The sequence below is a fragment of the Dasypus novemcinctus genome, chromosome 21 (genome assembly GCF_030445035.2).
Source record: "Dasypus novemcinctus isolate mDasNov1 chromosome 21, mDasNov1.1.hap2, whole genome shotgun sequence".
Lineage (NCBI taxonomy): Eukaryota > Metazoa > Chordata > Mammalia > Cingulata > Dasypodidae > Dasypus > Dasypus novemcinctus.
Genome location: NC_080693.1, coordinates 4,851,338 through 4,874,862, shown reverse-complemented (window position 1 = coordinate 4,874,862; position 23,525 = coordinate 4,851,338). Strand labels below are relative to the sequence as shown.

The window sequence follows — 23,525 nt, the reverse complement described above, 5'->3', positions numbered from 1 at the left end:
GAAGGCACTATAGAGCAATGATCAAATAAATATATTGTTGAAGATGTTGATGTTTGGAGGGATGAGATGTCAGTGATTGATTTTCCGAATTTTAAATCTTGCATCCTGATGACAACATTGAACCTACACCATATGAAGAAACTTAAAGTAACTGCACTTAGGGTATAAATATCATCTTCATATTATTATTTACCTATATAAGATCTGAAGTATATACAAGACCTTTCTGTGGATAAGAAAGATTATTTGAAATATATGTAAATTATATACATTGATAGTAAATTTAAAACAATATAGATAAAGATCTATAGATAGATGATATAGATATAGCACAAACCAAAAGCTGCTGTGGCTCTACTGCTGCATTTTAGCTTGCTAAGCTGCTCAGGCAGACACCGTAAAATGGGGTTGGCCGTTAACAATAGAACATTATTAGTTCACAAGCTTGTAGTTCTGAGGCTGAGAAAAATGTCCAAATCAAGGCATCATGGAGAGATGTTTCTCTGGGAAGCTTGACTGCCAGCCAGCTTGGACTAGGCCGTGTGACACGGCACATGTCAGTATCTGCTGGTGTCTCCCTTCTTTTCCAGGTGTAATTCCTTCCAGTTTCTTGATTCTGTGTTTTTTCTCCTTTGACTTCATATTCATCCTGAATCATATTCGTACTTTATGAAGGACTCCATTAAAAGGATTAAAACTCACATTGGACCAAGCCTGAACTGAAGCAACCTAATCAAAATACGCTATTTACAATAGGTTTACATGCAGAGGAATGGGCTAGCTATAAGAACATGATTTTCGGGGGTGCATATAAGTTGAAAACATCAAAGGCTACCTTCTTATCAAACAGTGTACACCTGAAGGCAAGATGTATGGCTCAAGATTAAGATTATTTTGCATCATGGTAGACGAACAATGCTAAATTTATATTCATCTATTATCATGGCTTCCAAATACATAATGCCCAACACATTGTATCACAAAGGACAACTTAAAATATCCCATATTGTACCTGGATATGTAAAAACAATTCAGACAGTGTAATCACCATGAGACAGCCATCAGGAAAGGTATAAAAGTCTTGAAAAGTGTAGTTGACTAACTCCTAATGGTGTAGAAAGTGCATTCAAGTGTATGTTAAGTAGTTTGAAATTAAAAAGTGTATATTGTTTACTTACATTTGAATTATACTGGAAATCAATGACAGAAAGGTTCATAGCACTTCTAAGAAACATATTGAGACTTTCTACTTCCCTAACACGATAAAAACGACCCACTTATTTCATGATTGTGAAGACTGAACAGTTACTGTAGTGCTTCCTAATATGTTTGCACTTTGTGCTGGGCACTAGTCTAAGTGGTTACATGCTCCATTTAGTCCTACCCTCCAATGGCACATGAGGGTGGACACCGTTGTTAATATGCTCACCTGTTGAGCTACTGAGTCATCAGAGATAAAGCAACGTGATGAGGATCATCCAGCTCACAGGCCGCTGTGCTGGGCTTTGGCACCAGGCTCCTATGTGCTTTGGACAATTTCAGAAACACTGTTTTGTCATCCTTAACAATACCATGGGTTTGTTTGGACTAGAGAAAATCACTCTGTTCCTAAGAGGAAAACCCTCAGGAGGAGCAGGAAACCTCGGTGTCCTGGGACTGGGCCGGGGCCAGGCTCTGGGTCTTCCCTGCTCCTTGGTCCCTCAGATCCGCAGGCATTTCACCCTAAGAGCACTGAGAATATTAGGAGACCTGTGGTTTTCTTTATGATTAGCCATTTAATCTACACCATTTTCTACATTCAAATACACTAATATGTCTTCTACACAAGTGCTGTTCATGGACAGATTTTACTTGGGTCCTATTCCCTAACCTTTACAACCAATTATCTCTTGGAAATTACCCGTGGGCACTGGCTATTATTGGTGCCAAAGCCTGGGCTCCTGGGGGTTTCTATGATGCCATTGGAGACCCCTGTTTGGATATAAAACTTTACACAAAAGCTCTTATTACAAAAGAAAGTTTCCAGACAGGATGTCAGTGACCTCTACCAAATATGCCCATTCAGTCTTGTCCCCAGGTGGACCCTTATCAGAAGTCTTGACATGGCTATCCAGTGTAAGTAATAAACAAAATCAATATTTGAGACTTTGATGTTAACTCTTTTCTTTCTCTCTTCCTTCTGTTCCCTCCAAAAATCGCCTGCATTTCTTTCCCGCACTGCTTAGTTGATTTTTTAAGAGAAGCTGTCAAGGGGTCTATGAAAGGTACTCACACAGTGAAATGAACCACTTCTTTTTTATTCAATGAAATAAACTCACAGTTCAAGCAGTTTTAGCAGAATTGATAGCTGTTCATGGAAGCAAAGAGTGAGCTGGTTGCAGCACCAGAGGAGCAGGGGCAGGAGCTGCTCGGCACACTGACCACAGCTTCAGTACGCAGAATGCTAATTTAAGTTTATACTTAAACAGATCTAATTCTGATTGACGTGTTTTATCTTAAAAGAATATAAACTTTGATTTATGTGTATTATTGCAAATCAATTAATTTCAATGATTATTTTCACATTACTTTCTTTTTCCCCAGCACTCTGTTATATTCATTTGGTAGTATATAATGAGTAAGTCAGTCCTTGTCATAAAAATAAATAGTGCACATGACTCCTTATACTTCACGTGTAATTCTGGGAGTTTCTAATAACATGTTTTGAAAACCATGTAAGCATTGTTCATAGTTGAGTTCCACAGCTTCCAGACAAATGCCTGCACATAATTCACCCCAAAATATGTTTAAAGGTAGATATTGTAAACGAACATTACAAGGATTGTCTAAATCAATAAATACACAAATTAATATATTAATTACCAAAATATGTCATCTAAATTTTTTAGGTCTTTGCAGAAAAGGCAAGAAATCATTTGCTTTTACAATTTATGTATAGGAACATCTCTTCAATAGCTTAGTTATCCCAGGAGATATTACTTTGTGAGTAATCTTCCTGTAGTCTGTATACTACTTAAGAATAGTCATGGTTGAAAATCTGTATTTACATGTGCATAACCTTTATGATGTTATACTTCTTTTAAAAGAAAATTGCTTTATCAAATTCAGAGTGCTAGCATTCCTTTGCTTCTTTGTTTGCTTCTGAAAAAAATAAGAGTAATATGAATTTGAGATGGAAGAAATGTAGTGCTTAAACCCCCTTTTAGAAATTTTAATTCATATTCATTCATTTTTCATTAACATTGCTACCATTATGAGAATCTTTAATTACTTTTAAAAATATTAAATTCATGAACTTGGCATTTTTACAAATTTTATCAAAAAAGAAACTGAAAATCAAAGATATATATGAAGATCTACATACATAGAAATAAATGGCAGAGTCAAGATATAAAATATATCTTCTGTAATCTGCAAAAATTCACCTCTGTCCTGCTGACATGTTATAAATTTAAGCTAGAAATGTATAATTGGTGATTGTAAAATAATAAAATATGTTCACTTTATGTTTCAACTGTGAGATCCCATTGTATTTTTGTAATAAAGTAGAAGTCTGATACGGAATTTAGTGAGGAAAAAATTAAGCAATTATTTTTAATAATCTCAATTCTGCATGAGGCTAGTTTAAATAGGTTAGAACTACTTATAAATAGTTGAAGTTAGCAATTTTCAATCAGGGTCATCATACAATACTATCGTAAGTTTTCAGTAAACTTGTTGGTATAAAACAAGAACAACTACTTATTGAAGTAGTTTTTTGAAGAATTCTGAAATAAAGAGGAGCAGAGATAGAAAGCTTTTACTCTTGAGCTCAGAAGGTCAGTCTGAAAGTGACAGGTGTCCTGTCTTCTTACAGTGAGCAGAGTTTCTCTAGAAGTAGTTACATTTGTCAGGAGAAAAAGGGACACAGAGCAGGAAGGTGAAGTGCATTAGCCCTGAGGATTAGAGAGGCTGGATAAGCAAGTCGGAAAGGTACATTCTGCGGTTTCAAGGCAACAAGGAAAGCCATTCCCATTTCGATGGCATGAGTTAAAATATGACTCAAAGCTGAAGGAACTTCAGAAGAAATCATTCTGCACTTGAGGGTTGAGTAAGGATTGCTGAGTGCTGAGAGTGACTATAAAAAGAGCTTTATGAAGGAATCATGTGTGAGTACAACAACAAGTAATGACTCACACTCAAGCAATGTCTTTCCATATTAGCTTCTTCAAGTTCTGAAGTATGTTCAGGTTTTATTGAAAAAAACATAACAGTATTTGACAAAAAACAGAAGAATAAACATTCTAAATTTAGAGACCCTGATAGTATCAATATATAAATAGTTTTCACCACAGGTAATATCTACATATCAAGAGTTGTAAGTGATTCTTTTGAACAGAGAAAACTAAGCACCTATGTACATTCAGGGAGTACATGGAGAAGAATGAGAAATGTATGGTGGCATTTAATGGGAATGATTTAGTGGTCATGGGATGGATTATAATTGATTATAATATATTGATAAGCTCTGAATAAATAGTACCCTCCAATCTCTACTCAGATTCTACAAAGTTATCACATTGTCATAAATATTAACATACACAAAACCTGACTAATGAGATGGGGAAGAATAGAAATTACTTATATTAAATCTTTTAATCTTCTGGGCAAATATATAACTTCCAGTAGATACATTTTATAACTAGTAAATGATAGAAATCGATGCAAACATATGGACAAGCTAGTAAATATTACATTTTACTGCTAGCTCAATTCTGAAGACAAGTGTAAAAAGCAGGGAGCCCAAAGGAGAATGGGAAGTATGTTATAACCTTGACAAAACATTTTAATAGAATATAAATGTATTAATGTGAGGCAATATATGAGCTTAGATTAATTCCTTCCACATGTGAATCTTTCATGTTTCTTAGGGATTATTTGCCTGACTCTTCATGGCCAAGGGAAATTTTCCTAAGATGCCCAACTCCACCACAGTGACCGAATTCCTGCTTACAAGGTTTTCTGATGTGTGGGAGCTCAGAGTCTTACATGCCTTGCTGTTATTACTGATGTACTTGGCAACCCTGGTGGGGAATCTTCTCATTGTCATAGTAATCACCTTTGATTGGAAACTTCACACCCCCATGTATTTCCTCATTAGGAATCTGTCTGTTTTAGACATGTGCTACATTTCTGTCACAGTCCCCAAGGCATGTGTCATCTTCCTGCTTGACAGCACGGCAATCTCCATGGCTGGATGTGCAGCTCAGATCTTCCTTGTGGTCGCATTTGTGACAGTAGAGCTGCTGTTCGTTACAATCATGGCTCGTGACCGCTATGTGGCCATCTGCCAGCCCCTGCACTACTCTGTGATCATGAACCCTCGGGTCTGTGTCCAGATGACTCTGGCCTCTGTACTCAGTGGTCTGGTCCACTCTGGATTCCAAACTGGCAACACATTCAGGCTGTCCTTCTGTCAGTCCAATGTGGTCCATCAGTTCTTCTGTGACCTGTCCTCTCTTCTGAAGCTCTCCTGCACTGATACTTTAAACAATGAAATTTTAATTTTAATTTCTTCAGTGGTGATTGCTGGTGGCTGCTTTGCCTTCATCATCATGTCTTATATTCACATATTTTCTACTGTGCTCAAGTTTCCAACCAGGGGTGAGCGAGGAAAAGCTTTTTCCACCTGTGTCCCTCACATCGTTGTGTTAACAATTTTTGTCAGCTCAGGTACTGCTGTGTATGTGAAGCCAGTCTCCAGCTCACCCACATTTCAGGATACACTCTCTTCTGTGTTCTATTCTCTAGTCCCTCCTTTCTTGAATCCAATCATCTATAGTCTTAGAAACAAGCAGATAAAGGAAGCTGTAAAGAGAGTTATGAGGAGAAAGCGTTACTCAGGAAAAAGCATAATTGTTTGAAGCTGAATTTTTCAATCAAAAAAAAAATCAATTCTCAAACTAGCATTTCAGGGAATTTCTGTTTACCTGGGATTCATTAGTGCTCCCCCTTGATCACAAAGAAGGTCTTTCCCTCCCAGTGTTTATGTCTGTTTATCTTTGATCTTTTTAAAAACACTTTTTGTAAAGCAATCTGAACTCTACCTGTTGATGAATTATCACAAAGGGACTTAATAGATAGTCAGTAGCCAGGTAAAGAAAGTTGTGTTATTTTTTTAAGTCTTTTCTTTTGTGTGATGTTTTGAAATGGAATCAGTCACTGAAGAGCTGTGTGACAACCAGAGGAACAAAACACATATAGTGGATGACCTAGGAGACACTTATCTCCAGATGTTGCTTTGCATATACATTTTCACATTTGTTGTCTGGGTTGGATGCATACTGGGCTTCAGTATGAGGCTTTAAATAAGTATCATAAATCAAAAATATTGTCAATGAGGTTGAAGCATGTGAGACTTGGCAAGTGTGTGCAAATCAAGTCTGCTTGAATTTCATCTTCTTCTTTCAATGCAACTTTTATATGAAATAAAATAACACAGTTCTCAATAAAAACCTTCTTCTTAAGTTTCAAAGTTTCAAGAATAATTTCAATATTATTGTACCTGAATTTTTGTTCACATATGAAAATGTTTCTAAAATAAATAATTTGATAAAAACTGAAAATAGATTTTACATATTTGTAAATATCACCAATCAGCTTTATCAAAATAATGGCAAATTTATACTTCTGCCAACAAAATTCTATTCACATACCTACTTACCTGTATATGATATGGTTATTTACTAATTCTTATTAAAATTATGGACAAACCATCTCATTGTTGATGCAATTTATAGGTCCATTATTTCTAGAGATATAGAGAATTAGTTCACCACATATGGAATTGAAATATATTTGACAATATCAGGATGTAGGAGCGAAACTGCATTAGAATTTAAAAATGGCAATAAATGGAAACAAAAATTCACAGGAACAAATGCAGGTAATCAGAAATGTTAAATAAGAAGGCTAATAAAATAAACACCACAAATATATATCCCTCTCTTTTTGGAGTAATGGAAACATTATCTGAAAGGATGATAGCACAAGTCTGTGATGAAACTGAGAGCCACTGAGTATATATATATATATAGTTTGCTTGAATCATACATTTTTCTTTACAAAGAAGTATGAAAAGATCTGGTTAATATCATAGTAGGCAGGACTATGCGCTTTTCTACAGAAACTTTATGTCTGCCCTAAGGAGCTTGATAAGTTACACTTACAATTATTCTACTCATGCTACAAATTTCCCCTGATTATACATTTATTTCTTTTTTTCTCCTTTATTTTCTTTTAAATGTTACATTAAAAAAATATGAGGACCCATATATTGCCCCCACTCCCCCACCCCACTCCTCCCATATCAACAACCTCTTCCATCATCGTGGCACATTCACTGCACCTGGTGAATACATTTTGGAGCTCTGCTGCACCACATGGACAGTGGTCCACATTGTAGTCTACACTCTCCCCCAGTCCACCCAGTGGGCCATGGTAGGACACACAATGTCCAGCATCTGTCTCTGCAGCTCCACCCAGGGCAACTCCAAATCCTGGAAATGCATCCATATCATATCTCTTCTTCCCTCTTCCTACCCTCAGCAGCTACCGTGGCCACTTTCTCCACATGATATTACAATTTCTTCCCTTATGAATCACAATAGTTCCCCAGCAGAACACCAGTAAGTCCACTCTAATCTATATTCTATTCCTCCATCCTGCGGACCCTGGGATGGTTATGTCCAGTCCCCCTCTACATCAAGAGGGGGCTTAGATTCCACATGGATGATGGATGCAATTCTCCTGCTTGCGGTTGTAGGCACTCTTGGCTTCCTGGTGTGGTGGCTGATCTTCTTCACCTCCTTGTTATCTGGCCAGGGTAAGTCCAATAAAACAGAGGGTAGGAGTTGCAAGTCTGCTGAGACTCAGAGCCTGGCTGTCACATGGACAGTCCAGAAATTCAGTTCTCCTGAGTATACACCAACCCAAACACCAACCACAGGTCTGGTAAAAGTAACAGAAAAGGCATGTGTAGAAAGGTCATATGTGAGTCCAACTCCATCACACTCAGGAACACAAATTCCACTGAGTATATATTTCTGATGAATTGTACAAGGCATGGAACTGTATCACAGAGTGAACCGTGTGGTCAGTGACAGACTACAGTTACTAGCACAAATATGAGAGAGTTCTCTCCTGAAATACAACAAATTATAATACTAATAACATGATGTTAATAATAGGGAAGTTTATGGAAAAAATACACCAAATGTAACCTGTGGACCATAGTTAGAAGTAATATTTTGATGATGTTATTTCAAAATCTGCAACAAATTTTCCAGAACATTGTAAGGTGAAGGTGAAGGGGTGATGTATGGGAGTGCTGCACAATATGCATGATTGTTTTGTGAGCTCACAACTTCTTTAATAAAAAAAATTAAAAATCCCTACAATTCCACACAAAAGAACAAAGTACCACATTAAAATGTGGGCAAAGGACTTTAACAGACATTTCTCCAGAGAACATATACAAATGGTCTTTACTAAGACATGAAAATATGCTCAATATAATTAGCCATATAAGAACTGCAGATCAAAATCACAGTGAGATACCCCTTTCCAATGACTCAGATGGCTATTACTTTCAAAATGCAAAATGACAAGTCTTGATGATGATGCTGAGAAACTGAAATACATTACATTGTTGGCTGAAAGGTGAAATGATAGAACAACTGAGGAAAATGGTTCAGCATTTTCTCAACAAGCTAAACAAAGAATTACCACATTACCTGTCCCTTCCACTCCTAGATATATATCCCTAAATTTGAAAACAAAAATCATATACTTGGGTATCAAAGTTTATAGAAGCATTACTTGCAATAACCAAAAGTTAAAAATAACTCATATCATCAACAAATAAATGGATAAACAATGGAATATTATTCCTCAGTAAAAGGAGTAAAATTTGATAAATGGTTAGCATGAATGGAACTTGAAAACTGTTCACTAAGCAAAATAATGCAGACAAAAAGCACAATTAGTGTATTATTCTATTTATATAAATATATAGAGTAAAATCATTCATAGAGACAGAAAGTAGATTTGAGATAAGCTGGGCATGGCAGGAGGGGGACAATGGATATTTTTGCTTAAAGGGGAAAGGTATCTATTTAAAATGATGGAAACATTTTGTTAATATATGCTGGAGATGGTAGCACACAATGATGATGTAATGTCCTTAACATAATGCAAAAATGTATAAATAACAAATAAAAAATAAGTTAAAATAATGAGTTCCCTTTATAATAGCATTAAAAACAATTGATAGTGCAGAAATAGTTCCATTAATTAACACAATTATTCTCCACAAGACAAATCAATTGGTAAAATAATAGTCTTTTCAACAAATGGTGCTGGAAAAAATGGGTATCTAAAGGCAAGCAAAATAATTTGGTCCCTGTTATCATATCCAACACAAAAATTAACTGAAAATGGATCATAACACTGAATATGGGATACAACTAGAAATACTAGAAATGTTGTAAGAGTGATATCTAATGACCACATATTAACCATGGGATTCTTAGATATAACACCATAAGCAGAAGAAACAAAAACAAAAATAGAACTTTTAAAATCAAACCAAAATAAAACTTTCATGGTCAAATGACATTACCAAGAATGTGACAAAGGATGTTATTGACAGGTGATATATGGTTGACAGGGAGTTATACAGGGCATATGTCCAGGGTGCATGGTAATGTTTGGATATACTCATAGTGGAAACAATTCAAAACAACAGCTGGGGGGGGTGCTGGGTTCCTGGCCTGGGGTGCTCTGTCGTGGTCCCTAGGGGAGCAGTGGCAGTCCCCCAGGTGCAACCATAAGGACCAGGAAGGAATGAGGGTCCAACAGTGAGCCCCTGATACTAATGACTGTGCTTGTGAGCCTATATGCCTGAAATAAGAACAAGGCCTAGAGCAGCACTGTGCCTAGGAGTTTCCTCCTGACAGCCTTCATGTTACTCAAATGTGGCCAGTCTAGAAGCCAAACTCAGCATGTAAATGCAGTGCATTCCCTCCAGTGTGGGACATGACACCCAGGGATGAGCCTCCCTGGCACCGAGGGATCTCTACCAAATACCAGCTGATGATGCAACTAGAAAATGATCTTGAATTAAAGGTTCAACGTGGACCAGCAGAGTATCCCTGTCTACATATAATAACAGGAGTTTAAAATGCTGTTTGACCTAATGTAAGGGGGAATTGGAAAGGAGAAATGAGTTTATATGGCTATGAGTCTCTAAAAAAGAGTCTGGAGGTTGTCAGAAGGATTGCCCTTATGCACACCTGAGCAGAGTCTCAGAGACAGATAAAGTAGATACAACCCCAGGTATTGGTTCTTTTGAGGGATAAAGAGACCCACGGGTTCTATGGTCATGGCAGATGGGGTTCACTGCCATGTCAGTTGGCCCTTCTTTGGAGCTGGTGTTTCTGCGTGATGGAACTGGACTCAGATGGGATCTCTTTTCACAAGACTTTCATGCTACTTTACTGGTATTGTAGTTGGTGCTGGGGTTTAAGATATATCTAGGGGATTTGAATCTCTGGACTGACAATATGATAGCCAGGCCCTGAGCCTCAACAGACTTCAACTCCTACACTCTGATTTATTGGACTTACCCCACTCAGCTAACATGGAGTTGAAGAATGTCAACCACCACATCATGGAGCCTAGAGTGCCTACAACTGAAAGCAGGAGGATTGCATCCAGTATCCATGTGGAATCTAAGCCCCCTCTTGACACAGATGTGCAATGGACACAACCAATCCAATGTCCACAGAGAAAATGTGGCATTGGTGTGGGAAGGGTGGCCATGGTGGCTGCTGGGAGCGGGGAATGGGAGGAAGAGATGAGATGTGGAGGCGTTTTCGGGATTTGGAGTTGTCCTGGGTGGTGCTTCAGGGACAATTACCAGACATTGTAGATCCTCCCAGGGCCCACTGGATGGAACATGGGAGAGTATGGGCTATGATGTGGACCATTGACCATGAGGTGCAGCGATGCCCAGAGATGTACTTACCAAATACAATGGATGTGTCATGATGATGGGAGAGAGTGTTGCTGTGGGGGTAGTGGTGGGGTGGGGGCGGTGGGGTTGAATGGGACCTCATATTTTTTGAATGTAATACTTTTAAAAAATGAATAATAAAAAAATAAATAAATAAAATAAAAGATAGAACATATTGCAGGTCATATCTAGAATACAGTTCAATCTAAAATACACAAATACACTGGCATTGACTTACTGATGTAATATATAAAATTCTCTTACAGCTCAATGATCATCTTTTAACATAGCTGATATTGTTTTCTTCTCTCTAGCTTATACACATAATTGTAAAAATCTTATATATGCAATATCACCCACATTCATATTTTACATGAGTTTTCACAGTGTTATACAATCCCAAGTTACATTTTTTAGCTTTCCTTCTAGTAATACATATGTACTTAAGCTTTCCCTTTCAACCACTCTAATAACCATACAATATCTCTGCTAGTCACAAACAACATGATATGCTCTCGCCATTTCCATGCATTTTCAAAGATTTGCAAACTACCTTTAAACCAGTTCTGCACAGATTAACCATTAGCTTCCATTCTCTAACCTCATTCAATTTACTGGTGACCTATATTCTAATTATTAACTCCATGAGTTTGCATAATATATTTATTCCATAATAGTGCAATCATATGGTATCTGCCCTTTCATGTCTGGCTTGCTTCATTCAACATATTGACCTTCAAGTTAGTCCGTGTTGTCAAATGCTTCATGATGTCATTTCTTCTGACAGCTAAATAATATTCCATCATGTGTATACACCACAATTTATTTACCCATTCATCAGTTGATGGACAATCTGGGTTGTTTCCAACTTTTGGCTATTGTAAATAACACCACTATGAACATTGTTGTGCAGATGTCTATTCATGTCACTGCTCTCAGTTCTCTGAATATATACCTAGTTATGGTATTTCTGGGTCATATGATAAGTCTATATTTAACTTCTTTAGGAACTGTCAAACAGTTTTCCACAGTGGCTGTACCATTTTACATTCCCAACAGCAATGAATAAACATTTCCACCTTTCCTATCCTCTCCAACATTTACAGTTTTGCAACTTTTTAATAGTGGTCAGCCTAATAGATGTGAAATGATATCTTATTGTAGTTTTGATTTGCATTTCCCTAATTGCTAGTGATGTTGCATATTTTTTTCATGTGTTTCTTTGCCATTTGTTCTTCTTCCGTGGGCAACCATCTTTTCAAGTCTTTGGCCCATTTTTTAATTAGGTATTTTGTCTTTTTATTGTTGAATTGTATGATCTCCTTATATCAATACTAATCCCATATGGGATATGTGATTCCCAAATATTTTCTACAATTGAGTCAGCAGCCTTTTAATCCTTTTGACAAAGTCCTTTGAGGTACAAAAGAGTTTAATTTTCAGAAGGTCCAATTTACCTTTTTTTTTTTTTTTTTTTTACTTTGTTGTTCATGCTTTTAGTGCAAGGTTTTAGAACATCTTGAAGATGTTTTCCAACATTTTCTTCCAGGAGTTTTATGTCACTTGTATATTTAGGTCTTTATCCATTTTGAGTTATTTTAAAAATAATGTGTGAGATATTGGTCCTCTTCCTTGTAGATATGGCTACCCATTACTCCCAGCACCATTTGTTGACTAGACTTTTCTGACCCTCTTGGGAGGGCTTGACAGCCTTGTCAAAAATCCCTTGACTTTGATGTTAGGATCTATTTCTGAGTTCTCAGTTTGGTTCCATTGGTCAATGTGTCTGTCTTTATGCCAGTACCAAGCTGCTTTTAACACTGTAGGTGAGTAATATGCTTTAAAGTCTGGAAATGAGAATCTTCCACCTTTGTTCCTTTTTAAGGGCTTTTTGGCTATTCATGGCCCTTACCCTTCAAAAGAAGTTTGATAATTGGTTTTTCCATTTCTGCAAAAATGCCGTTAGGATTTTTTATTGGGATTGTGTTGAATCTGTAAATCAGTTTAGATAGAATTGATGTCTTAAATATATTTAATTTTCCAATCCATGAACACAGAACATCCCTTCCTTTATTTATGTTTTCTTTTGTTTCTTTTAGCCATGGTTTGTAGTTTTCTAATACAAGGCCTTTATGCCTTGGGTAAGTTTATTCCTAAATATTTAATTTTTTTAGTTGCTATTATAAATGGAATTATTTTTCTTATCCATTCTCAGAAAGCACATCAGTGCTACCAAATGTTATCAACTTTTGGGTATTAATCTTGTGTCCTGTCACATTGCTGAATTCATCTATTAGTTCCAGTGGTTTTTTTGTGGATTTTTCAGGATTTCCTAGATAGACGATCATATCATCAGCAAATAGTGCAAGTTTTTTTCTTCCTTTCCTACTTGGGTGCCTTTTTGATTTTTATCTGGTCTAATTGCTCTAGCTAGAATTTCTAGCACAATATTAATTAACAGTGTGGACAGTGGGCATTCTGGTCTTGTTCCTGATCTCAGCAGGAAAGTTTTCATTATTTCACCATTGAGTACAATGCTAGCTGTAGTTTTTTCATATTTGTACTTTACCATGTTGAGAAAACCTCCTTCTATACCTATCTTTTGAAATTTTTTTATTTAAGGCAGGGTGCTGTATTTTGTCAAATGCTTTTTCTGCATCAGTCAAGAGGATAATGTGATTTTTCTTCTTCAATTTATCATTGTGGTTTATTATACTAATTGATTTCCTTGTGTTGACCTATCCTTGCATACCCAGGTAAAATCCACTTGAACATGGCGTTTAATTCTTTGAATGTTCTTTTGGATCCAGTTTGCAAGTATTTCATTGAGGATTTTTGCATCTATATTCATTAGGGATATAGTCTGTAATTTTCTTCTTTTGTAGTATCTATATCTGGTTTTGATATTGGGGTGATGTTGGCTACATAGAATGAGTTTGGTACCATAGTTTCCTGTTCATTGTTTTGGAAGAGCTTGGGCAATGATCTCTGAATGATGAGTAGAATTCACTTGTGAAGCCATCTGGTCCCAGATTTTTTAACTGTAGGAGGTTTTTGATGACTATTTTAATCTCTTCACTTGTGATTGTTTTGTTGAGGACTTCGTCAGTGGTTCCTGTGTTGCCAGGAATTTGTCTATCTCATCTACATAGTCTGTTCTTTCAGCTTAGAGTTATTCATAGTGTCTTTCTTATTTCTGCTGGGTCTGTGGTAATGTCCCCCTCTCATTTCTGATTTTATTTATTTATATCTTCTCTCTTTTTTTCTTTGTCAGTATAGCAAAGTGCTTGTAGAATTTGATGATGTTCTCAAAGTGCCAACTTTTGGTTTGTTGATTCACTCTATTTCTTGTTTGTCCTACATTTCATTTATTTCTATTCTGATCTTTACTATTTCTTTCCTTCATCTTTATTTGTAATTAGCTTGCTGTTCTTTTTCTAGTACCTCCAGGTGTGCAATCAGATCTTCAAATTTAGCTCTTTCTCCTTTTATATTGTAAAAAGAGAGGTCTATAATTTTCCATCTCAGCAATGCCTTTATGGTGTCCCATAGGATTTGATATGTAGTGTTGTCATTTTCATTCATCTCAAAATACTTCCTGAATTCACTTGGAATTTCTTCTTTGACCTACTGATTAAGAGTGTGTGGTTTATAATTATCAGTTCATCAATTTTCTCTTTTTCTGTTCATTATTGATCAGGGAAAGATTTTTGTATAATTTTAATCTTTTTATATTTATTGAAATTTGCCTTGTGACCCAAATATGCTATATCTCAGAGAAGTATCCATAAGAACTTGAAAAGAATATATATCCTGCTGTTTTGGGAGGCAACACTCTATAGATAACATTCAGGTCTAGTTCACTTATATTATTTAAGCTTTCAGTGTCTTTATTTATCTTCTGTCCAGATGCTCCATCCAATAGAAGGCATGGTGTATTGAAGACTCCAACTATTATTGTACAGACATCTATTTCTCCCTTCAGCTTTATCAGTGTGTGCCTCATATATTTTGAGGCACACAGGTTGGGTGCATAAATATTTAGTATAATTATTCCTTCTTGGTGAATTGCCTCTTTTATTAATATATAATGGCCTTCTTCATCCCTTATAACAGTTTTGTATTTAAAAACTATTTTGTCTGATAGTAGTATCATTACTCCAGCTCTTTTTTGGTTATTATTTCATGGAATATCTTTTTCTAGTCTTTCACTTTTAATCTGGTTGTGTCGGTACATCTGAGGTGAGTCTCTTATAGACAACATAGAGATGGTTCATCTTTTCTCATCCATTCTGTTAGTCTATGTCTTTTGATTGGAGAGTTTAAGTCATTAACATTCAGTGTTTTTATTTAGGTTTGTGCAAAAGGAATTGTGGTTTTGCATGTTAAAATTTGCCATTTGATTTTGGAATATATTTTTAGGTAAATGTGGTTATGTTAAATATAATTTTAATGTGCATTTCTTGCTTTATGTTTTTTTGTTAATGATTTTTGTTACTTGCTGTTTATTTTATATTTATTTTAGACTATGGAAATGATGATAGACAAAAAGCAAATTTAAGTGATTTTCTTATTTTAGTTCAAAATGGGTCATAAAGCAGCAGAGACAACTCATAACATCATTTGGCCCAGGAACTGCTAATGAATGTACAGTGCAGGGGTTGTTCAATAAGTTTTCCAAAGGAGACGAGACCTCGAAGATGAGGAGCATAGAGGCTGGCCATTGGAAGTTGACAACAACTAATTGACAGCAATCATTGAAGCTGATACTCCTGTAAATATATGAGAAGTTGCTGAAAAGCTCAACATTGACCATTCTATGGTCATCCCACATTTGAAGCAAATTGGAAAGGTGAAAAAGCTCAAGAAGTGGGTGTCTTATGTGCTGACTGAAAATTTTAAAAATCATCGTTTGAAAGTGTTGTCTTCTCCTCTACACAGCAACAATGAACCATTTCTTGATCAGATTGTGATGGGACATGAAAAGTGGATTTTGTACAACTGGTGACAACCAGCTCAGTGGATGGACAGAGTGGGAGCTCTAAAGCACTTTCCAAAGCCAAACTTGCACTCACAAAAAGTTCATGGACACTGTTTGGTAGTCTGCTGCCATTCTGATCTACTATAACTTTCTGAATCCTGGTGTAACTATTACATCTGAGAATTACGCTCAGCAAACCAATGAGATACACTGAAAACAGCAACACCGGCAGCCAGCATTGGTCAAAAGAAAGGGCCCAATTCCTCTCCATGACAATGCCTGACTGCACATAACATGTCCAATGCTTCAAAAGATTAATGAATTGGGCTTAAAAGGTTTGCCTGACCCACCATATTCACCTGACCTCTTGTCAACTGACTACCACTTCTTCAAGCATCTCAACAACTATTTTTTCTGTTTTTACTACTCATTTTTTATTGTCTTTTTTGCTTAAAGTTACATAGATTACAAAAAATGTTACATTAAAAAATATAAGATGTTCCCATATACCCCACACCCCATCTCCCCATTCCTCCCACATCAAGAACTTCTTTCATCATTGTGGCATATTAATTGCACTTGGTGAATACATTTTGGAGCATTGCGGCACCATATGGATTGTAGTTTACATTGAAGTTTACACTCTTCCCCAGTCCATTCAGTGTGTTATGGCAGGATATATAATGCCCAAGACCTGTCCCAGCAATATCATTTAGGACTACTTCAAGTCTCAAAAATGCCCCCACATCACATCTTTTCTTCCCTCTCCCTGCCCTCAGCAACTACTGTGGCCAGTCTCCTCACCAATGATAGTTTCTTCCATTGCTACAGTCACTATATTTCTATAGTAGAACACCAGTAAGTTCGCTCTAATTCATATTTTATTCCTCCATTCTGTGGACCCTGGGATGGCTATGTCCACTGCACCTCTAAATCAGAGGGGGCTTAGATCCCACATGGCTTATGGATGTGATTTTCCTGCTTGAAGTTGTAGGCACTCTTGGTAATCTGGTGTGGTGGTTGACCATCTTCCCCTCCATATTACCTGACTTGGGTAAGTCTAATGAACCAGAGAGTAGGATCTGGAATTCTGCTGAGGCTCTGAGCCCAGCTGGCACATGCCTAGTCCAGAGATTCAAGTCTCCTGAGTATACAACAACCCCAGCACCAACCACAGATTCAATAAAAGTGACAGAAGAGGCATGTTCAGAAAGGTTACATCTGAGGTTACATCAACCCAATCACACTCAGGAGCACAAATTCCAAAGTAGGGCCCACTGACAAGGCAGTGAACTCCAGAGCCATCTGCCATGACCATAGAACCTGTGTGTCTCCTTAGTGCTCAGGAATACCAGTACCTGGGATTGGATCTACTTTGGCTGTCTCTGGGATCCTGCTGAGATGTTTGTAAGCATGACCCCTCCAGTGACCTCCTGACTAATTTTGAAGTCTCTTAGCCATATATACTCATTTGTATTTACCATTTTCCCCTTTCATTCAATGTCTTTTTCTAAGTTGATCATCAGCTGGTGATTGGTAGTAATCCCTCGGCACCAGGGAAACTCATCCCAGGAATCAAGTCCCATGCTGGGGGAAGGTAACGCATTTACATGCTGAGTTTGGCTTAGAAATTGGCTACATTTGAGCAACATGGAGTCTCTCAGGAGGTAACTCTTAGGCATCCTGCAGCTCTAGGCCTAGTTGAAATTTCAGGCACACAGGCTTATAAGCATAGTCATCAGTATCAAGGGCTCATCATTGGACCCTCCTTCTTCATTGGTCTTTGCCCTTGCACTTAGGGGATTGTTGCTGTTCCTTTGGGGAGCATGACAGAGCCCCCCCTGGCTAGGAACTCAGCACCTGAGTAGTCATTTGTAACTCTAACTGCTATGAAAATACCCAACATATATCCAAACATTTTTATGTACCCTATATGCATACCCTGGAGAACTCCCTCCCAACCATGTGTTCCCCCATCAATAACACCCCACACAAGCATTCCACCCCTACCATAGATGAACCCCTATGTGGTCCAAAACTTCTTCAAAAATGAAGCCTAATATATTGCTAAATTCAATTATTAGGAAAATGAAATATTAATGATAGCTTTAAAGATTAGAAATATAATGCATACTAATTTAGAAAAACTAAAATAAGTAAAAAATAAATTGGGGTATTAAAATGAAAAAATATCACAAAACTTTGATTTTGATGTTTTGTTTTTTAATTACTCTAATAGGTGTTGCCTTGTATGTACAGTGGCAAGCCAATTTCTTTCATTCCTTCCTCAGTGTCTACATCCTTTATTTTTAATTTTTAATTTTGCCTTCAAAAAAGTTTTAGATCACATTAAAGTCACCTATACAATAGAGAGACTCCCATATATCCAACATCAAACCCTTTTCCTCCTTCTCCAGCAATGATCTTTACATGTTCATGTTATATTTGCTGCAGCTGATGAACAGATATTGAAACATAGCTACTAATAATGGTTTCATTTTGGTTTGCATTATGGTTTATATTTTAGACAGTTCACTTTTGTAAATTTTAGTTGCATTATGGTTTACATTATCATTTACATTTTAGACTATAAATTTTTATAAATTTTTGGTGAAATTTAACATGTTCTATATCTATCATTGCATGATCTTGTGGAACACTTCCATTGCCCCCCAGTTACCCCTGCTTTCATCTGTTCTATTCCTCTCTCCCCCTCCCCTCTGGGCCCACAGTGAAAACCAAGCTTCACTGCTTGAAGGACCAGATTCACAGATACTTGCAGCAATGCTGAGGGCTTGACATACTAGACTGTCCTCCCCCATTGAGAACCGCAAATTCTCTCTTGAGACACCCTTCCCTATTTTTGAGAATATCAGGCCTCTCCAGGAAGGGGGTACACTTTCCCACTCATTGTATGGGTCTCCATCCAATGATATAACACACTATGACAAGATGAGCACTCACACACTCCCTGGAAGCCTGCCCCTGTGCCAGATGCCCCACATTAAGCACCTTAAAAAAGTCACTCTTCCTTATTATATTTTCTAAAGAATTTTCTCAATATTATAGTTTCAATCACATAATGACATTCTCCCATGTTCATCTGCTTCCCCCCACCCTCCCCCCAATTCCTTGGCCAATCTGACCCATCCTCCCAACTCTAGCTCCCATCAAGCAAAGCCCCACCCAATAGTATCCCTATGCCCAATGTCTTGCCCTTCCCTGTACAACTGCTTATCTCCATTTTATCATAGATTTCACCCATTTAGGCATCAGCTCACAACCTTCCTCTCCCCGCCCCCCCCCCAATTTCCTATAAGCCTAGATCCAGTCTCTAGCTCTCTGAGACAGCTTGGTTTGCTTATTTCATATCAAAGAAGTCACAGTGTATTTTTCTTTCAATGCCTGGCTTGCTTCACTCAGCATAACGTTCTCAAGATTCATCCATGTAATTCTATGTGTTTGTACTATATATATTCCTTCTCTCAGCTGAGTAGCAGTGCATTGTATGCTTCCACAACCAATAGGATGCAGAAAATGCTTTTCAAGTGTTTGTCAAACCCCAAAGCATGGATTTTGACCTATAGGAATAAAAAAACTTATCTCTTGTTGGCAAAAATGTGTTGATTGTAATGGTTCCTATTTTGGTTAATAAAGATGTGCTTGAGCCTATTTAAAATGATTTAAAATTCATTGCCTGAAACTGCAGTTCCTTTTACACCAACCTAATACTATAAAGGCATTACATACATCATCCATTTTTTCCTTTGGCTTTCTGTTTACATATCATACTATTGTCTGTTGTTTTTTTTTTAACATTTAATTTATCCTTCCTAATAATCTTCATTTCTACACACTTCTCCAACTCCCTCACCCTTGTTTTTCCTTTCAGACTGTAGCACTCCCTTTTATATTTCTTGTATATCTGTATTTTGAAAACCTCCTCTCAATTTTTGTTTGTTGGTGAAGACTTTGAACTCACCTCATTTTTGAAGTACAGATTTACTGGATACAGAAATCTTGGCTGGCAGTTTTTCTCTTTCATTATCTTAAATACATCAGTTTTCTTCTCTTCTCCATGGTTTCTGATGAGAGGCTGGCACTTCATCTTGTTGAGTTTTCCCTTCATGTGATTCTTTGATTTTCTCTTGCTCCTTTCAGCATGCTATCTTTATCTATGATATTTGTAATACTTAATAGAAGGTGTCTTGGGGCAGTTTTGTTTGGATTTATTCTGTTTGAGGTGAGATGCCCTTCTTGGATTTAATATTTATGTTCTTCATAGGGACTGGGAAGTTCTCAGTCATTATTTCCAAAAATAGTCTTTCTACCCCTTCTGGAACATCAATAATGTGTATGGTTGTGCATTTTGCTTTGTCATTCAAATCTCTTCCATTGTTTCCTTTTTCTTCTTTTTCTGTTCTCCTGTATTTTCCAGTTCAGATGTTCTGCCTTCAAAATCACTAATTCTGTCTTTGCACATTTCCAATCTGCAGTTATGTACCTCTAATATGTTATTAATCTCATCCAACTTGACTTTCATTCCCTTAACATCTGTTACTTTTCTTCTCAGGCTTTCAAATTGTTCTTCATGACCACCTGCGTCTTGTTAATACCCTTCATCTCCAAGGCAGAAAATATCCCCAAACCTTTCAGGTGAAAAAAAACAAACTCACCACACCCAAACCAGGAAGCTTTCCTGAGTAGTGGTTCAAGCGATGCCCCTTCTGAGTTTCTTCTTACTCATGGACAGCCCCAGCCCTGGAGATCCTGCCTGGATTCTCCAACCCATGCAGTCTGCCCAGGCTCACAGGCACTCACTCCCAAAAATCCTCATGTCCTGGCTGGATTCCTTTGGTTGATGAAACTCATGCTGGGCAATTGCAGGAATGAACCTCCGTTTAAATGACAATCCCATAATATTCATTGCTATGGGCACCACCAGGTCTTTTTGTATAAGACATCCCTGGGGCTAGATCAAGTCCCTACTGGGGTGGCCCACCCAATTTCTGTGAATGAGCCAATAGTACTGTGAGAGGATTATAGACAGTAGATCAGAAAGGCCTTCCCTTTCAGCCTACTTTCCTTCTGAAGGTAATCATGTGTGCATTTGCAAAGGGCTCCTGTGCATGCCAGTGCCCATCCCAGGCCCTGAACCAACTCCCCAAACTCTCAGACCTGGCAGTGGCTGATTGTCCCCTAACTGAGGACTGAGGACAGTCGATCATAGAAGGCTCCTGTCCAACATTTGATCAATTCTTACCTATATCAGGGACCTTGATACATCTCTGTCTGTCTTCCCTCCCCCCTCCATAAGAATCTGGGCTGCAGAAAGACATTGAAAGACCAAGACTGCCCTGTTCATTACACTCTTTTTTAAAAATTAGGTGCTCTTAAGTACCTGCAGAATGGGGACCTCCTACCTCATCTTCCAGGTCCTAACTCTTGTTCAGCCTGAGGCCAAGATACCAAGAACTGCCATATTCTTTGAGGGTCTGTGATTTTCTCATTCCCTTCATACAGTTTTTTTTTTGTTGGCATGGGCACTGCGTGACCCCATCTTGCCTACTGCTCATCACCTAAGGGTATCCATGGGGATCCATGGGGAGTGGGTAGCAGTAGGCTCAACACATGTATTATCCTGTGACCATGGATTCCAGTTGCAGGATGGAGCAGTTGGTGAGAAATTAATCTAAGATAAGAAGCACAAAATTTACGGGACATAGGGATCTGACAAGAACTTTCCAACTACTTCCCTGCCACAGATTTCTTACTCAACTGTGTCATTTGGTGCCCTCGTTCTTGACATAGTGCCCACTCACAATTTTTTTATGTCCAGAAATCTTCCTTGGTCTTCATAGTCCTAGCGGATTTGCCCATACCTAGAGAGAGGTATAGTGCATCACATCTAACATGCTGTGTTCTCACTATGCTTGTGAGTTCATTGTTTTTATCTGAATTCCCATGGAATGGAAGTCCGAGAGGCAGGCATTTTTGCTCCTTCATTGCTTCAACTACTAAATTTTGCAATAACACAGTCACCCACTCTTTATTTGTTGATTGAGCCCAATCATCACACTCCCAGGTATCAGGTTTCACTCGTTTTGCTTCTCCAGCCCCCACAATGCCTTTTGACTAGACCTTGGTTGAAGACCTCCAGAATGGAATCTTCAATCTCCTTTACAATAGGAAAATTCATCTGTGCCTTGCCCTGGGGTAACTGAGGGCTTAGTCAGTGGCTTTTCTATAGGTGAGTGGAAAATAATTCTGTCCATCCCCAGCCCCTATGATAGCTGATCATGCATGGCCTGGCCTTGGTCAGCACTTTCTCTGTCTCATCCCATTCCATCCACTCAGTAACCCTTTGCTGTGTGTCCTCTAACCCTGTACTCTTCTAAGGATCTGCCTGAGGCTCTGAGAAATTAATTGACCTCCAAAGTCCCATGGAGAAGATTGGCAGAGTCAAGGTTATGGAAGCGGTGCTGTGCTCACCTGCTGACCCTTTGTAGCCCTGTTTGTTGGGTGGGAGGGAAAGCTTGACTGTTCCCCAGGATGTTGCATGTGTCCAGGTACTCCTGGTCCCTCTAAGTTGGTGACAGGACATAGGGAGACCCATCCTGTGTTCATGCATTTGATTTCAAAGACCTCAAAAACCTTCACTCCTCACTTTCAAATTAAAGGGAGTTTTGAAGATCTGAAGCTAAGGTGCTACCAAATTCTGTAAAGGCTAAATTTCTGGAGATTCCAAGAGGGAGGAAGACCCTGGATTGTCCAGGGAAATGAGCTGATACCACATGGAAGAGAAATTCCAAATGGTCTTGAAAATATTCAAGTGTAGATCACCTTCTAAAGGGGCAATTGCAAATATGATTGTGCCTTGCTGACACCAGATGGGCAAATTTTCAGACTTTCACAACCAAGGTCACACTGGATTGAAGAGAAGCAAGCACTTCATTGCCTGCTCTTGGATGTCTGAATTGTTTCATGGAATCTGGCCCCAGCCATTCAATCATTAAATATGTCTAATGTTCAAACAAGCCATCCCATTCCTGGGAGTCCATACTGGGAGAACTGGAAACATTAGAATATTCATGATCACATGACTTTCCCTGCAGCCCTGTTGAAATGGCAAGAGAAAGAAATCCTGTCTAGTTCCAAGGGCAGTGAAGCTGGACATTTGAGGTTCCTGGCCTCACCTTTAAAACATACTGTAGCCCTGTCACCTGGCCTGCAAGAGTCATGTATTGAACTATATGAGTTTGCAAGTTCCAGAGAAATATGAAGTACAGTATAATCTTTTCACCCTTTTTGGATGAAAACAACCTAGGAAACATGAGGATGCATAAAGATAGAGAAGGTATTGAGAGACAGTCTATCTGAATGCAGATGGGACACCTGAGGATGGGAACACCTAGAGGCAGGTAGATCAAACCACCAAGGCAGGATAAAAAACAAACACTGTCATGGTTTAACATGCAGATGAATCAT

General features: G+C 38.0%; 1 protein-coding gene across 1 annotated transcript; it reads left to right on the top strand.

The window, feature by feature from the left end:
- The first annotated feature begins 4,955 nt into the window (after nucleotides 1-4,955).
- LOC131274889 (olfactory receptor 14C36-like) lies at nucleotides 4,956-5,903 on the top strand. The gene has a single exon (XM_058283266.1). The coding sequence runs from the start codon at nucleotides 4,956-4,958 to the stop codon at nucleotides 5,901-5,903; it is 948 nt and encodes a 315-aa protein (XP_058139249.1).
- Nucleotides 5,904-23,525: the final 17,622 nt, after the last annotated feature.